Source organism: Lottia gigantea, assembly GCF_000327385.1.
Source record: "Lottia gigantea unplaced genomic scaffold LOTGIsca_11, whole genome shotgun sequence".
In the NCBI taxonomy this organism is placed as follows: domain Eukaryota; kingdom Metazoa; phylum Mollusca; class Gastropoda; family Lottiidae; genus Lottia; species Lottia gigantea.
Genome location: NW_008707001.1, coordinates 1,334,217 through 1,348,495, shown reverse-complemented (window position 1 = coordinate 1,348,495; position 14,279 = coordinate 1,334,217). Strand labels below are relative to the sequence as shown.

The following is a 14,279-nucleotide window of genomic DNA, read 5'->3' as shown; positions in this document are numbered from 1 at the left end:
AACTTCATTTCATTTCATTTCATTAGTCCATTTAGATACAGAACAGTAGGATATAAAATTCTATTTCATTTCATTAGTTCAATAAGATACAGAACAGTAGAATATAAAACTCTATTTCATTTCATTAGTACAATAAGATACAGAACAGTAGGATATAAAACTCTATTTCATTTCATTAGTACAATAAGATACAGAACAGTAGGATATACAACTCTATTTCATTTCATTAGTCTAATAAGATACAGAACAGTAGGATATAAAACTCTATTTAATTTCATTAGCTCAATAAGATACAGAACAGTAGGATATAAAACTCTATTTCATTTTATTAGTCCAATAAGATACAGAACAGTAGGATATAAAACTCTATTTCATTTCATTAGTTCAATAAGATACAGAACAGTAGGATATAAAACTCTATTTAATTTCATTAGTCCAATAAGACACAGAACAGTAGGATATAAAACTTTATTTCATTTCATTAGTTCATTAAGGTACTGACCAGTTGGATAATTAGTCCAATAAGTTTTAGTATAATAAGATATAAGACCCAATATCATTTCATTAGTGCAATAAGATATAGAATAGTAGATATTAAACTTCTATTATATTTCCTCTATGGTTGACAAGCGATAATGTTATTCAAAAAATCAAAATAACAAAATAACAACTAATAACTTTCATGTTCTGTTTAAGTCAATCTATAGGCCCTATAGCTGTTTGACTGATGATCATTTCTCAAAACTTAGTCCGAAACATGTCGATTAATATATTGGACAGTTAAACAGGCGATAACTTCCAAAAAGGCGTCAAACCATACTTACTTATACTACACACCTCACACATTTCCATATTTCTATATCATTGTACACCGGGAAAGCATTGCTTGTGAGACCCTTGACAAATCCGTGTCTCCCTAATTGGACCCCTTGATGAAATGATTTAAAGAAAGGCCACAGTATATTATTCATACAATTTTTGCCTGACAAGCTGTAACCATCAGAGGCCATGTGAACGTCTTTCCCAGGTTATAATTCAGTATATACAGGGGCTAGGTGAACATCTTTCCCGGGCTATATCCAGTATATCTGTCGGTAACAATAAAGACTTTATTTTGACGCAAGGTTTTAATTTTGATGGATTGTCTAAAAGGTCATAGAATATATAAATTATTTTAACTTATGACACAGGGTAGAGCTCGTGGGTAATCTTCAGTAAAAAGAGCTGGTAGTGTAAACAAACTTAGATCATATACGAAAGAAACCGAAAAAAAAAACAAGAATTGTAGAAGTGGACTCAAGGCAATGGGAATATTTCGGATTACTTATGTACAAAATAGAGATAGTTGAAAGTGAGGGGTGTGTGAAAGCCGGTCCAGATTATTTTTCTTTGGGGCAACCCCACCACCGACCGCACCCTCACCCCTTTGGCACTAATGGCACAGCCAAAGAAACAGCACTTATTGATGGTCCGCTTTTGCAATCGCTACCTTGACATCGGAAAGCTTCTAGTTGACAAATCCATCACTGAATAGTATCACCGTTCTGAGAGGGCACTCACTTGGGATGCCCTGTTTTATGAACTAGACACCCTACTATATAGGTTACAACACGGATGTTTCTAGCTCACCAACCTGACGATTGTCACATAAAACAAAAATATTGACAAGTGAAAGGTGAAAAAGAATTCAAGTGGAAATAGATAACTATTTCATTCGAATATCATCTTGGATCAGCTTGGATGTTTTTATGTGTTTGGAAACAGTATGCGTCTTGTGTTACGTTCAGTGAGGATGATTGTTTGACGGATGTCGGCCCGCTGCTGACAATGCATTATTTGGAGTGAAGTTTTTATCACTTTTTTACTGCTTTTTTAAAACAATTTTCGGACGTCGTTTTCTAAATATATACTCTTCTTCAACCTATTTTCATTCGTTCTCCGTTTTTTAAAATGTGGTAACATTAATATGTAAGACATAGTGCAGTTTTTATTGAAATTTACTACGAGTGGAAATTGGATAATTATCTAAATTAAATTGTTTCATTTTCCCCTGGACTGCGATACTGTTCCAAATTGGAAATTATTTATTGTAACCAATTAGCTACCATTGCATGTAGCGTGGTTTAATTCCTGTTATGTTGGTTTTAGACCTACACTATAGAGTTAGTAATTGGTATTAGATAAACTGATTGTTAAAGTGATTGGTAAATAGATGTAATCGATACCAGATCGATATAATAACAATATAATACATCATATTAAACACTGAGCTAATAATTATATTATAAATTAGTTGAGATTTTTTAACTAAAAAATATATCTAGGCCTAAAGCTGGAGAATTCCATGGTGATGAAGATTGGACATATAGTTTCCCAAATTATTTAAAATCGAAATCCCTTGTTAAGAATAATTGATCTCGGGTAAAACTGTTCACCAAAGGCAAGAATATTTTAAAAATAAGACAAAAGTTTGCTTGTGGCTTGGAATAAAAATTGAGTGAATGTTCACTAATACTTTGAAAAACTGTAGACTGAAAATGATTTGATGAGATTAATCAATATTTATACCAGTGATTTTGAGTTAATTCAAACCAGAAGTTGAAATTGTTTGTATTAATATACTGATATATATAAAGAAAGGAAGAAAGACAATTGATAAAATGAGTGAGATGATTAGAACAATGATATTAATGTATTTATTAATGATCTCCAGTGTAAGAATGAATGGATATTGGCGTTCTACGGTAAGTCCATGTTCATATTGTAATTATTCTTTGACATATCTTACTCCAGTTAATTATAACTGATTATTTGGACTTTGAAAGTCAATCTCAGCTGTAAATGGATACGGATAATCAGGTAAAGATGCCTAGACGTTTGGACCAGGTGGTAGAAATGATCCTTTATAATCATCCGTCGTTACCCTTGTAAAATATAGGCCTAGTTGTTTATTTCTTTCTTTTTTTCTTAATTATTCCCTTGACTTATCTGAAACCATCCTAACCTCTGACAGATTCTAGCTTATCTCATGACTGTCTTAAGGTAAAAGCTTCTTAAATCACTTCGGAGTTAGATTTGTTCTTCTGAGTATGTATTTTGTTCATTGAGAGTGGCAGTTACAGTCTCCTGTAACTGAAGGGATAAATTTGGGTGGGTCAGACTTTGGAGTAATGACTCCAAGGTCAGACTGACTCCATTGGGGACAGGACAACTGTCGGGGTGGAGACTATCGTGCTGGCGTCAATGAGTCCGCTTTCTTCGTTTATTACGCCACATGTCCGATATTGGAATTTTAACTACAAATTCAAAAACGTGCTGTCCATTTGAGGATTATGTATCTGAAATATATGTTGGCAGGATGAGACCTTATATAACATCTCTTTTTTAATGCTTCAAAACAGCAAGAAAGAGAAAGTATAAACAATGTGGAACTGAAATCTTTCGCGTAAGAGTTTTTGTTTTCAAAAGATAAAATTCGGTGGAACATCCAATTCATACTCAACCAACAAATTGAGAAACATCGCAGAAGATGGTTACCTCCCTTGTATTAATTATCAACTATCTACCTAAAATACAATTACATTACATAACACTTGTGACATTTTGTGAATCAAAATTGTAGGCCCTAATATTCTTTTGGTGGGGGGGAGGGGGGGGGGGTTAATGAGAACTGAATATTGTTTTATGTAAATATGGATTTTGCAACCCTTGATAGTAAAACCATACATTATCAGCTTAATAGATTCGCTGAAATGAATGCCCAGTTGACATTGATTGTTCTAGAATATCTGTTGACAGAATATGGCTGTAGCGAAGCTTGTTAACTCAAACCCAAAAACTATCCAATAGGATGAACACTGGTTATGGGTGAGTGTTGTCTACAATAGGGTTCTCGTGATAATTTATAACAACTGTGATATTATATAATCTAGAGTCTTATTCTTGGAAATTTAACTTAAAATGATTTTAGTGTTTCAGTCATCTGATTGGTCAAACACTCAAATCGATTTTGAAGTGTGTGAAATGAGAACAGTATTCTCACAAAGGTACTGGCCTAGATCATGAAGTACGAAACAAAAACAGGCGGTTTGAGATGATTAGCCTACTGTAAAAATAGATAGTATTGAAACCATAGTCTCACAAAAGCCTAGGTCACAAAGTAAAGTAAAGATTTTTGATAGAACAAGTTCAATGCAAGTACAAGGTTAAGAAAAATAAAGTACACCAATTATATAAAAACGATCAACACTACTGCCAATCAGTCTCTTTCTACGTTTTAATAAACCTAAACTTTATAATATATATTGTGAAATTCTCTGACTCACTTAAAAACGTGATATTTCACCTATTTATGTAAAATTGACGAAAGTAGTACCCTGTTATCGTGACATAAATAAGTTGTTGATTTAAAAGAGTTAGCCATGCACAACACCTTATAATATCAATTACATATCTAAAGGGATGCTTCTCCTGAATTAATTAGAAGAGAAAAATGACGACGACAAAATATTTCCAAAGAAACATGGGGGAGGCTGGGATGGGGTGGGGATTGTCAGTTGGTTCGTCACATATAGTAGTAATAGTGAGGGTTTTCATAAGGGTAACAATATAATCTTCTATGTAATATACTCGACCTGCAATGAAGATAAAAAAAAAGAGGATCGGATACCTTGATTAGTTTGTGAGCAATTTCGGCTTTTAGAAAATATTTTGATTTTTTATGCATGTTTATGATTATGACACAGCATAAACTTAATAACTATGTTAACATGTATTATTGAAACCTTTCATAGAAACTGAAATTAGTTTTAAATCATGTTTAAATCATTATTTTCTCGTCCTGTTCATTGATTTCACTGTCGTAAGTTATATATTCAATAAGCCACCTTATTCAAGCATACAATACACCTTATGATATCAGCAGCTATTGCTGAAAGCGGGAGTTAATTTGTCACCTACCTTCACCTTATCTTCACAATGTCAAGCTATTACAAACTTCGTCCAATACCTTGACTGCAATAACTACCTTTAATTGTATCCCGGAAGTTTGTAAATACAGTTATCTGGTTGGATTGTACGCAAAAGAATGCAACCAATCATAGGCCTCAACAGAAAGTCTGTAAACAATAAGTCAAAATACGTACAGACTTTACGTCTAGGCCTCTGATTGGCTGTATTCTCTAGCTACAATCAAATCAAAACGCTGCATTCCGTGATACAAGATTAGTGAATATCACAGTCAAGGTATAAGACAAAGTTGGTAATAGCTTGACATTGTGAAGATGCCACCAATTTAGAGGAAGGTTTTCTCATTGACATTCCAGTGTGATGAACCAATAACCGACGTGTCGGTCAGTCAGTGAAACGTTTGAAGTTAAAGACAAGCGATGTTTATAGCTCGGTTTATTGTCACCAGGATTCTCTACCTGTCAATCAATCCGACTTGGACAATTTATGGTTCATATTTCAACATCATGAATATTTATGAGAGAAATGACCAACTCATCTAAATATATCTATAGCCATCTATCTGCCTATAGCTGGATCTATCACAGATTACAATTAAACATGTTAAATTATTCAGAAATTTTCTTCTCTTTGGAAAACTCAGTTTTCCACCATTTGAATTCAGATGGCACGACGGTACGATTTACAACTTAGAGTAAATATAACCGAAAAAGACGTGTCTAAATTCCGTTAAAACCTGGACAGTCTGATTATATTGTTTGTCTTTTCTCTGATTATTAAGAAGTTTTATCATCTTATAGCCTACATCCATTGTTACCGTCTTGAAAATGCCGTCTACGAAATTTAAAAAGTTTTATTGTTTTATTAAAAAAAACAATTGAAAATCTGATAATCATCAAACAACTAAAACTAATATTAGTATCTTTTGATTCAGGCCGAGCCCCCAATGGCAGTGAGTCGTGGACAGCTCCTTTCTCCGATTATCCAGAACTTATTACGAGTAGCACATTTATTACAGACTTGGTGATCAAGTCTACTAAAAAAACGAATTTATTATTTTTTTGAAGATCTGATAAATGTTTTATTAACTGTTAAGAAAACGATACCTTTTTGGCAAAACCCGACCCCTCTAGGCATTGATGTTATCGTTGCTATGATGGGGGTTTACGTTGTTAAGGGGATTCCAAGGGATTTCCCTTTAGGGGTTTATGACGTAATTATATAATAATTGAAATATCTATATCAGCTAATTAACATGTCTTGTTGTAAGATTAAATTAGCTTCTTTGATATTAATATCTCACCATATCCAGAGGGGGGGGGGGGGGGGGGGTCGACTACAAACACCCATGGCCAAGGACCTATCAATCAGAATATTGTAAAACTAGGCCGACTACCTTCGTCAATTTGGAAATTTTTTGTTTTTACTGATTCAATAAATAAGTCGGGCGGACATCAAATTTTATGCCAAAATGATATAAATATTGAGTTTGACGTCGTACTTCTCTGCCAGACCCGTAGCCAGACTTGATTGTTCGGGCAGGCAATGGTGTATGGTGCTTTGCTGCAGTAGTTTGGTTGGTTGTCAGAATTTTTTCAGAGGGCAATCCATTTGATCGGGGAAGCCGGTTTCCTGATTGGGCGAACGAATAGAAGTAATGACTTGCAGTGGCCCAAACATTACCACCTAAATACGCAACCAAAATACTAACTCATCTCATAAGTCCCGTGAGCCGGGAAAACTGATTTGACAGTGGACTGGGGGTAGGTTTCTTGTCAACTTTCCGCTTTGACTTATCTCGTGTATTGAGAGAACTGATTTGTCAGTGGACAGGGGTTAGAACACTGGTCAATATGTTATTATTATGCTGTAGGTCTCAGATCTATTGTTCACTTTGTATTTTTATATTGTTAAAAACAAGTTGGTTATTCAAGCCCACTTTACATTGGCTCTATAAGTCAATATATGAACAAGCCCCCTATACACTTTCTCTAAGTTGGTCAATATATTATCATGCCCCTTTTAAATAGGGTTGATGTCTTGTACATGTTAGTAAATACAAATTCTTTGTGTGGTTTTATGTTGAAGTGGCTGTTGAAAATAACGTTTTTTAATTTGAGAAATTTGAATATGATTGAATGGAATTAGATAAAGTATACAAACGTAAAAAGGGATTCGCGTGACAACTTACAATATTTTTCAATACTTATCTAGATGATATAAATCTTATATCTAGATGAATTATATATTTTATTTGTTTCTGTAGAAACAGTTGAACCTTGTAGGCAATGGCAGTTTTCTGTGCTCAAATACAGCACTAATTCGTAGGTTGTAGACATGCGTATGACCCAAGAAAGTTACGGGTTCGCCATCCGTTTGACCAATCATACCTTGAATTTTTTTTTTAGTTTACATAATCAGTAATAGTGTTCACAACTCCACTTTGAAATTTTAGCGTTTAAATCCATGTGTGTCCCTAAAGGTCCGCCTTAAAATGATGACTCGGGGGAGGGGGAGAGTAGGGGATGCAGCGGTGTGCTGTTTGCCCCTTGCACTTTGCACCAAGGGTTTCTATTTGGGACTTTCAGTAACTTGAAATGAATGGTATAGGTCAATACAAGACATTACTATTATTATACACCTCTCCCTCTATAGTACTCCGTCACGCCCCGAATATTATAGTCAGTACAGGAATTTAAATCATAGCCCGAGGGCAATAATACACCTATAAAAACTATATGACCATGAATATTCAATGACTTTAGAAAGGCTTTTGATCGGGAAGGGCTAATCTAGATTAAAATAGTCTCGATAAGTTGGTACTTTTATTACCGATGTTATGGTTTATGAGAGACTGGAAGATAAAGAGATCCAGATTAGCCAAGGTGGGATCATTCACACGCAATAATATTACGGCCAATTATAGTAGTTATGGTATATTGTTCCCAACCTAAGCGAAGAGGTCGTTACGTAACAAAAAGAAATGCCCAAACCCATACTCTTTGTACAATACAATTTACTAAACTACACTGTACCTTAAATTTTCGAGATGGACGAATAGATGACTTTATCCGACCACAGAAAATAGACATCGTCCGAAGAAATGTTTCCCAATATTTCATATACCGAAAGTTTATCTACAATTTATAAACTTACACGTGAATAGTATACAACCATGTACCACTATCACTGCCCTCAACACGTTCCTTTAGCAACGATAGATATTATTCAGATAGATATTGATAAAATCTAACGTTGCTAAAGTAACATGCACCCTCAAGGGTATTCAACCCTTCGAACCTCGCCTCGGAGACACACATCTCATATTGACACCCCTCCCTACCCCCTTAATTTTTTTTTCTAAATACACTCCTGATGGTATGTGACTATCAGGACCCCGGATTCAAAACTTTCTCTGGGCTCTGTAAAAGTGGCTCAATAGAATAACTGACTCTTCTGGAACACTAAGTAGAAATTTCAACTTGACATTTTCTATATCCACCAGGCTCTAGATCCAAGAACTTGATTTGTTTTGGCTCCATAAAAATCTCTTGGGACACCTGACCCCACTCTGCATCTTGGTTTTTCAATTGTTTTCAATTAAAGGAATACTAAGTCTAAAACTTGGTCAATAAGTGTGTATATTCATCAGTTGGACTTACCTGGTGCCATGACTAAAGAATAGATTCTCTATATAAGGCGATATATCCATTAAACTAAATAATTATTAGTTTTAGTTTTATGGATTTATTAGATTATAGAGAGATTCTGTTGTATAATTTTGACACCTGGTAAGTCCACTGATGAATAGAAACTCATTTTGGCCAAGTTTAAACATTTGTTTGGTCATGCTAAAAGGTGGTTTACCTTTAAATAGTCCAGATAGCTAACAGTTTTATTGGATTCACTATGTATTGGGAGATGACAATCTAGTTTTACTGTTAAACTAAAAACTATCGTGGTATATATACCAAGTTTAAAAATAGAAATCACAATTTCAAATCACCATGTTATTTAGTAAATAGAGGGAGGGGGAGTCACGTGACAAACATTGTCCCTCCCATTCATTCAAACCCACTGAACGCTGAACTTCCTAAAAAGATGAAATTTAGTCTCATTTTTTAAGATCACGTAGTGTTTATACACGGCGATTATACTGTAATCTCGAATTACACATTTTCATTATGTCGATGCACTCATCTAGAGAAAAGTAAAATTAACCACAATTTTCCCCGGAGAACACACCCGACATGCATTCTGATCCTGGTCTATTTCTAAAGACCAATACGTGATTTCAATTGTTGATGTAATATTTATATATAATCACGAGGAGTATTGCGCTGTAGAATAGTCAAAGGAACGACCCAAACACCCCCCCCCCCCTCAAAAAAAAAAAAAAAATGGCAAAATGGCAATGATAGTTTTGGATAGTTACATAGACATAATTTAATATGGTTCAACACAGTTTCAGACAAATTACAGAGGTTGACCATGGTGATATCTATTCAGCATTCCAAATAAACACAACCGGAAGTGGTATTTTCAAAAGTCAGCCAGTCAAGCATGCTTTGTCGTGTTACTTCAATTATGCAGCATTTTCAATTAACAGATGTATATACACATTCTAGTTAAGATCGATATTCACACCCCCATTACGAACTACGTCTTATACCTTGACTGCAATAGCCACCTTTTCTTGTATCACGGAAGTTTGTAAATACAGAGATTTGATTGGATTGTACGGTAGCAAATATAATCAGCATAATTATTGGAATGGTGCGAATTGATGCATCAGTGTCCTCTAATACTTAAAAATATTTCTTTACAAACTCTTTAAAACCAAAGTGAAACATTTCATGATTTGTCCAGTTATCAATATAACTTGAACAATACAGTAGAAGTTTGATAAAGTACATGAAAGCTTTGTTGATAAACATAAAAAATAATAATTTACAAGTGTCAACTCATTTATTGATTTTAAATGTATAGTAAATTCTCTGTCACCAATGTTATATTTCATTGCTGACACCAGTTTCTTTCATACAAGTTACTTCAGGTAGATCATTAACAAACAATTACTGGATAATACAAACACAATAGCCCTGATTAATCCAGTAGTAATTCAAGCGTAACATTATGTTTTGTAAGAGTTTAAAGGGTATACAAGGCGAGTGAAGGGTAGCGAGTCGACAGTGTGTGACGGTGTGACTATAAGGGGTGTGACCAAATAGGTAGTCAAACAACTCGGCAAAACACCCTATCTTTTCATTAATTCGGGGCTAGCAGTCGAACAGTAGCAGGTGCCCGTCTCTACTTATTTCGAATAAACCGTCTGGTATAAGGAAATATCAACAATATGTTTTAACTTCTACAATTTTAAAAAAGGAATATTTATTGTGAGAAGTGAAGGCCCCCGAGGGCTGAAATATAAAAACTATGAATATGAAAAGTGTATTTTGTACAACTGTGATTATCTTAACGGAATTAATTTCATTTTCTTCCACACAATCGGTGAGTTTTTTTACCTTTTCAATTTTTCAAAACTTGATTTTTCTACCAAATCTAATATGACTCTAAAACTAACCAGATCTGTAATCTAGCCAGTGCCAGGTAAAAGTTTGGTTTAAAAGTCTGCTCTTCAAACCACTCTAACAATAAATCTATTAAGGTATCTATTGTTGAGTTTTAGATCGTTCTCTTGTATATCGATATCTGAATATCTATTACCAAGCCTCAGATTTCAAACGACCAAGCCAAATTTTTTAAACTTTGTGTTCCTTGTATTTGATTTATAAAGGTGCGTATTATACACATTTTTGTGTTTCCGCAAGGTGCGCGTTACTTCCGTCCTTCAGCGTAAAATATAATTTTTACCAAATCTTTCTTTATGTTCGTCTTTCATTTTCACACTAATCTTGTAAATTCAAAACTTGCAAGTCAGTGTAAAATTTGATAAATTAGTCATATTTCCTTTTGAAATAATTTTACGACAGTTTTATGTTGCAAGTAGAGAAAATTAATTGGAAGGCCACGGGAATTGTCATAAAAACAGTTTAATTTTTTATTTTTCAAATTATATGAGACATTTATTACCGCATATATTTCAATTTATCATACGGTACAATAATTCAAATCTTAACTGCGTCTATTCCCAGGTGAATTGACTGTGTTTAGTCGAGAGCTAGGGCCTCATTCCGTCCAATGTCAAATATTTCTACAGATTTCTTTCCTAAACTTATTCCAACTGTTTTCATTGCATGTTCTATTTCATAAGGATTATTTCTTTCGTCTCAGTGCCAGATCATTTGGAACATAGTGCTTGATAGAATAATAGTTTTGAGTACGACCAGAAGACCCAAATTCTCTCCCATGTTGTGAACACATCTTGCTATAAACCATTTCCTTGCGAACAATCGTACTCGTTTCTAACTAGCTTGAAGATTGAGCGAGGTTTTCCTCTGTGGTCAACAAGGTTTACGCCGAAAACTGCCTTTCCCTGTGCTTGCAGAATGATTGATTAAGTTTTTTCACGGTTTGCCCAACCCCGTAGCCTCAAACTACCTTGCCATTTACTTTTCAAGGTGGGAGATTTTAGTCTGTTACGAAATAAACTTGTTGGCGATATGGTCATATCCCAGTAAACGGGACCCACCCTGATATAAGACTAACGCTAGAATATTCTGTTTCACTTTATTTTAACTTATCTTGCCTAATATACCTTCTTAAGTTACCATTATTTTACCATGTTTATCCTGGATGATTCTAGAATATGATAAATAATATTATAGAAGTCGAACAAGCTACCCACCAGGAGAAAACTGATACCAAAAACTAACATCAAATACCTATAACAATACATTTATATTAACATTAAATACACGACTTAAAACACGACAGTTTAGAAATTTCAATTAAGTAAGAGCTTTTGAAATACATTGCATTTAATAACATAAAACACTAAAACCAAACTCGGCCAAATTACTTTATTCGCCTTTAAATTCATCCTCTGGCAATTATTACCATTCTCTAAAATATAATCCAGAGTTAGGTGGTGTGTGATGAGTGGGGAATTGACCGATGTTTCAACAGAAGGAACTGTGATATTTGAGAGGAACAATATTTCATGTAGACTCTCTAAGCGCTTCAATGCTTACCAATTCTCTAGATCTGATATACACATGTTTCTGATACACTATCCTCATCAGGGCAGCCACAATGTTTGTTATTTACCAAAAAGTTTTATCGAACAGATAACGTTTTACACCGGACCACCTCGTCCATCTGGTTATTGTCAATTTTTTAATAATTGAGGGCGGTGGTTGGAGATCTGAAATTCTTGGCGATTTCAAGTTAACCTTTCTGTATGACAGTCAACCGGGTCGGTTTAGATGCCAGGGTATAGATATTATATACATGTTTTAATTTACCTCTTGGTATTAACTAGCAGAGTTCAGATAACGGATAAATAAACCAAGTACTAACTATTCGAACCGCGAAACGAAACATGAAATCCAAAACAACATATTGGTGAAACATTGGTAGCAGCTGGAGTTATACCAATTCTTTGGCAAGACAAATCGTTAAAATTACATTACCCATGCTTTCGGGAGCCGTTCTTAGTATGATACGAATTTCTCATTGTTGATGTTGAAAACATCTTTGAGGTGATTTGTCCATCTCTCTCAGTTATAGCCTGTCCTGTTCTTCATTATGGTTACTGACGAAAGTAAAATGAGTCTGTCAGTAAAGTTGGGAATGAAATGCTAGACGTTTAAAGGTATACTACATCTTAGGATGACAAATTAAAAGAAAAGAAGTCCAGAATACTAGAAAGATAGTCAATGGTTAGAACTAGAAATAATTGACTTCCCCCAGGCGAATTCCTAAAATTAATAATGACAGTAAAATATAGTAAACTACACTCATTCATGTCTCCTATTCTTTTATTGATAATGAGTAGTTAGAGTCGTTCAATTTCTACTTCGAGAGGGGGTGAGTCGGGGATAGGGAGGGATGTATTTAGTCAGACATATCATCAGTCTAGTCAGACATCTCATTAGTTAGACATCTCGTTAGTCAGACATCTAATTAGTCATACACGTCATTAGTCAGACATCTTATTAGTCAGGCATCTCATTAGTCTAGTCAGACACGTCATTAGTTTAGTCAGATAATACATTAGTCAGACATCCAGACATCCCATTAGTCAGACATCTTTTTAGTCTAGTCATACACGTCATTAGCCAGACATCTAGTCAGACATCCCATTAGTAAGACATCTTAATAGTCTAGTCATACAAGACAATAGTCAGACATCTTATCAGTCAGATATCTTATTAGTCAGGCATCTCATTAGTCTAGTCAGACATCTCATTAGTTAAACATCTTATTAGTCTAGTCATACACGTCAATAGTCAGACATCTCATCAGTCAGACATCTCATCAGTCAGACATCTTATTAGCCAGACATCCCATTACTCTAGTCAGACATCCCAATAGTCAGACATCTCATTACTCTAGTCAGAGTAAATGGGCAAAGATGGGATATAGCTACAGGTCTAACATATTAGGAAAACACCGCGAGGATGTAAAACGTCATTTTATTTTATTAGAGTTTTTTCCAGTAAAGTGCAAAATAATTTCGGTAATATACACAAGTAAACAGTCAAGTCTCGACTTCATAACCACAGTTTTATAATATCTATTAGTGGTTTGACTAAATAAATATGTTTTAGACGAACATAATCAAAGTGAATTTTGAAATCTCGAGTAGATATTTCTATCAATAACATTCCGATCACAAAGTGAACTCGGCCACACCTTCAGATATCGTTTCTATCAAAAATAAAATTCTTTCTTTAATCCGCTTATCTTATAATTTACGGTTTCATTTTCAAAGTAAAAAGCCGTATTAATATGTCCTCAACTAGATGATAGAACTCAATTTCAGCTATCTGTATAGTGCAATAAATATATACATTACTAGCTGATAGAGCTCAATTTCAGCTATCTGTATAGTGCAATAAATATATACATTACTAGCTGATAGAGCTCAATTTCAGCTATCTGTATAGTGCAATAAATATATACCTTACTAGCTGATAGAGCTCAATTTCAGCTATCTGTATAGTGCAATAAATATATACATTACTAGCTGATAGAGCTCAATTTCAGCTATCTGTATAGTGCAATAAATATATGCATTACTAGCTGATAGAGCTCAATTTCATTTACACGTACTGCTTTCCAAAATCGAAAACCCACCCTCGTATGATCAGAGTATCTATTAACGTGGGGAGCCTGTAATAATT

General features: G+C 34.4%; 1 protein-coding gene across 1 annotated transcript in view; it reads left to right on the top strand.

Moving 5' to 3' along the window:
• Window positions 1-2,660: 2,660 nt before the first annotated feature.
• The window catches only part of LOTGIDRAFT_156427 (hypothetical protein), a gene marked incomplete at both ends in the record, with an annotated part of 25,111 nt that continues 13,492 nt past the window's right edge, over window positions 2,661-14,279 (top strand). The window contains one exon of the mRNA XM_009047062.1: window positions 2,661-2,744. Within this exon, the coding sequence (XP_009045310.1) occupies window positions 2,661-2,744 (84 nt within the window). The remainder of the gene's footprint in view (window positions 2,745-14,279) is intronic.